Source organism: Neovison vison, chromosome 13 (assembly GCF_020171115.1).
Source record: "Neovison vison isolate M4711 chromosome 13, ASM_NN_V1, whole genome shotgun sequence".
Classification (NCBI taxonomy): Eukaryota; Metazoa; Chordata; class Mammalia; order Carnivora; family Mustelidae; genus Neogale; species Neogale vison.
Window position 1 is genome coordinate 48,885,001 of NC_058103.1, and position 4,494 is coordinate 48,889,494.

Sequence of the window (4,494 nt, forward strand, 5' to 3'; positions counted from 1 at the left end):
TAAGGAATCTGGTTTTAGTTCAAGCTGTTGTGTAGTTTAAAAGTAGAATTTTTTTTGAGGCTTAAAGATTTTGTGTCTCCTAAATATAAAGGCTTTTTTTTTTTGCAAAGAATCACTTCTTTTTACAAAATTCATAAAATTCCCCCTTTTAAAATGTACAGTTCAGTGGTTTTTAATATATTCACAGAGTTGCACAAGCGTTACCACTTCAGTTCTAAACATTTTTTATCATCCCAAAAAGAAACCAAACCCCATACCCATTAGCAGTCATTTCCTACCCCTGCCTCTCCCTAGCCCTTGGCAGCCACCAGTCTCTTCTCTGTGTGTGGATTGCTTGTTCTGAATGCTTCACAGAAGTAGAATCACACACTGTGTGGCTTCCTGTATCTGGCTCCTTTTTGTAGTTTTATAAGAAAAATAGTTTTAATATTTCTTTGATACTACACCTTATCCATCCATTCATCAGTGATTGGACATTTCAGCCATTTTTCACTTTTTGGCAATAATGAAGAATACTCTGTGAATATTCATGTAAGAATTTTTGTGTGACTTGTTTTCAAATCTCTTGGGTATATACCTAGAATAGAATTGCTGGGTTGTATGGGAACTCCATGTTTAACTTCATGGGGAATTTGCCAAACTCTACTCCAAAGCTGCTGTACCGTTTTATATTCCCACCGGCGGTAGCTGAGGGTTGTGATTTCTTCACCTCCACTAGTGCTTGTCATTGTCCATCTTTTTGATTGTAACCATCTCAGTAAGAGTGAATTCATATCTCATTGTGGTTTTTATTTTCATTTCCTGAATGACTAATGTGGAATGTCTTTGCATGTATTTATTGGCCATTTGGAAATCTTTACAGAAATACTTCCCTGTTTTTAAATAGAGTTGTCTTCTTACTGTTGAGTTGTATCTGTTCTTTATTCTGGATACTAGACCCTTACCAGATACATGACTTTCAAATACATTCTCCCGTTCTGTGGTTTGTCTTTTTTTTTTTTTTCTTTTTCTTGATAGTATGTCCTTTTAAGCACAAAGCTTTTTAATTTTGATGATGTCCAGTGTATCTGATTTTTCTTTGGTTACTTTGTTTTGGGTATCAGCAAAAAAACCCATCTCTTAAAATTATGGATGGTTCTTCATTTGAGCTGCATTAGGCATATTACTTAGTATTAAGTACCCAATAAATACTTAATTTTTCATAAGAAATCAGTCTTTAAAGTTTTCTTTCTTTTTTTTTTCTTATAGAAATCTCTATCGTGAAATCTTAGTCACCTTACCCAAGCCTCTAACAACCTGGGTAAGCTAAATATATGAATGGAGCATGTGAATACAGCATGGGAAGATTGTGTTCACAGATTTTTCCAGCATGTCCATAGAGATTCGATATATAACTGACAACCACCATGGGCTACCTGCAATTTGAAAATGATTACTGACTGCCTGTCTGCCAGTGGGCCTGAAATCCACCTTAGTTTACTTGTAGCTCAGCTTCAAGTTCTGCTTAAAAGAAAATTGTGTATCAGTCATTCCTCAAATGAAAGATAGGTGTTAAGGTTTGCCTTAAGTCTACCAGAAGTAAACAGTGAAGTGGCATGGTTGACTTGGCATTATTGTCAGGAAACTGGAGATGAATTGATCCAGTTTCTAAAGAGAGACATCTATTACTATGTAATTCTGTTTAAGTTGCAACTAGTAAAATTTAGTTGTCTTCAAGATCAACAAATCTAAAAGTTGGTTTTTATTTTAATGTAATTATGCATTGGTTTTTATTGTATGTATCTTCCACTTCATTGCTGTTATTTCGATAGCATTAATATCAAAGTGTTCTTAAAACAAAAACCTGAAAATGCTGTTTTGTATACTATTAGCCAAAGTTTCATTCTTTTCCTCCACCATACATGTCTGTGTGAGTTAGATAGTAATTTATACTGTAATGAGTTGGTAGGAATGAAAGTGAGAAATCAGGAGAAGGAAAAGGTATCTTTACAAACTTTTTCGTTTGCGAATGCAGCAAGAATAAGAGTCCAGTTTCAGGCTTGTGCACTTAGGTGGCTCTTGCACTTTTCGTCACGTGTATCTTCCAGGAAAACGGCTAAAATCACCAGTGTTTACATGAAACAGAGAAATGTTTTTAAATAACTACAAATGTGGCTCTCTATATATTTACCAAGTGTTTTGATTCTATGTATTCTCTGTTTTATCTTACAATGATAATCATCTCACAGACTGATCATTCAAGGACTTCAGTTACACCAGTTGTGAAGAGTGATACTAACTGGATAGAATTCTGGTACCTGTAGGCATTGGTGCTAGGTGGCACATTTTATGTATTAAAATAAACATTGTTTTTGAGATCCTGTGATTTTGTGAATGTTTCAGAAATAGCTTTGAAGAAAATGAATATCTAAATCAGGCTTTCCAGAAAAAGAAAAAGAAACCCTACTTAGAGAAATTAAAGATCCAAGTGAAAAGAACCATTCTTTTCTTCAGGCTTCCTTTGGTCTTTAAAGTTTGTCTTGCTGTTCTTTTTCAAAATACCTTGTTCATACAGCCCTTAACATTTCATTCACGAGTTTTCAAACAGTTTAACCTAAATACATGATTCTTTGTTAGTTACAGATAGCACCAGTTATTATTAGTGAAGTCTTGGCACAGATGACTACTTTCTAGCCTATTCCACAACACTGTGCAACTTGAATAAGTCTGACATTGACCAGCTATAGTAATCCATTCAGATTCTCGATCCCTTTTCAACCTCCTCTTCTTTTCACTATACTTCCAATATTCACTACCTCTGGGTCTTCTGCCTAAAGTGCCCCTTGGCATTCCTGTAGGAGAGCCCAGCTCCTTTACCTCACATAGATGCACCTTACACTCCCAAAATTTTCTGGAGGAATTGGGTTGAAGTCAGCCTCTACAGCTTCGCCAGAATCCCCCCTTTACTTGTGTGTGCCTCTTTCCCTTCCCTGTCCTATTCCCACTCCCTTACTTAATTTATCACCTTAAAGCGTCACTTGCATACATTCATCACCATCTGTTCTGGAGAACTGACCCAAGTTACTGAATGTAGATTTAAGTAATTTGTAACATTAAATCATGGGATTTTTTTTTCCCCTATTTTGGAATAAGGCCAGAGCAGAGATTAAAAAGTATCAAATTTCAAATTGAAAAAGGTACCAAGTCTCCACATTGTAAGACCAAAGAACCACTGGTTTGGTAGGACCAGTGACACTGCAGGGCTTACTGGGGGCTGCCAGTTCCAAAGAACCTGCCCTATCACCACCCACCATTCCACAGACAGCCAGAGAGGCCTGGGAGAGGTCTTTTTGAGGAATGCAGTGTTGGGGAATGGGATTTTGTCCTTGGGACTCTCATGAGTCCTTTAGACTCTCATCTGCACTCAGAAACCACAGGAGAGAGGCATGAGGGAGCAATTCAAGATTAAGGATGCTTCTAGAAGGAGCCCAGCATTTTCTCCACCTGGTTGAGTTTACCCAGCAGATTAGCACATCTGTGGTTTTCTTTTTTTTAAGAGCATGGGAATGAAATTGGAGAGGTGAGGACTATCAGGCAGAGAGGTGTTAAAGATGGGTCCTGCCAGCTGCTGTTGATACAGGAGTTGAAGGCCAGAGGACTTGAGCAGCAACATGGAGAAGCTCAAAGGCAGGTGCAGAAGATGAGTGAGTTGTGATGCCACGGACTGGGGATCAACCAGAATACAACCAACTCCAATCCCCCGGGACTGCCAGGGCTGGGGTCAGGTGAGAAGACAGCTCAGGAATGAACCTCTGGACCTCTAGTTGAGTGGGGGCTTGCCACTGTGCACCATGAAACCCACAGGTCAGTTATCAGAATGCAGTTATAGCCCTTTAAGGTGGCCCCGTTGTAAGGCGGTGTTTCTCAAACTAGGCTGCACATGGAATCACCTGGAAAATTAAAAGCAAACGAAAGCCATGTTCAGGTCCCAGTTAAATTTAAAGTCATGGGATTTTTATTAAAGGGCTCCAGGTGGTTTGAATTTAGCCTAAATTGAGAACTGCTGTGTTAAGGAACCCTAGCATCTGTTTCCCAAGGGGAAGGGAGCAAAGGGAGAAGAAATACAAAAATAAACCATCCATGATTAGAGTGGGCCTATACTGCATAGGGAGGGAAGGAACTTTGAATCTGATGTGGAATCATCTACAAAATAGGTTTTAAAATAAATAGGACAGAGCTTTAGAAATTGACTGTTTACCTGAAAATTTGGAGAACCTGGTCAAGAAGGCAAAGGTGATGCTACTCAAGAAGAAAGAGGAGTCTAATAGCTGGAAAAATGAAATTGTTATAGGCTAGTCTCCAAGGACTTGAGTCTCCCTTATGAATCAGTTATAACTAAAGGTCTTTGAAATTGCACAACGTGGTATCTCAATCAGGTGTAGTCACAACCAAGGGTCTGTGAACCTTAGGTTTCATGAACTTGGGAGTGAAGTTAGGTTATTTTCATTATTTTAT

At 38.3% G+C, this 4,494-nt stretch overlaps 1 protein-coding gene across 2 annotated transcripts in view; it reads left to right on the top strand.

The window, feature by feature from the left end:
• VCPKMT (valosin containing protein lysine methyltransferase) overlaps nt 1–2,357 on the top strand; it is a 6,437-nt gene extending 4,080 nt beyond the window's left edge. The window contains exons 6-7 of one of the 2 annotated variants that reach the window (XM_044230964.1): nt 1,249–1,300; nt 2,229–2,357. In XM_044230964.1, coding sequence (XP_044086899.1) covers nt 1,249–1,263 — 15 coding nt within the window. In that variant the 3' untranslated portion in view covers nt 1,264–1,300; nt 2,229–2,357. Of the gene's footprint in view, nt 1–1,248 lie in introns of both variants that reach the window. The other variant, XM_044230962.1, reaches the window with a different exon arrangement.
• Nucleotides 2,358–4,494: the final 2,137 nt, after the last annotated feature.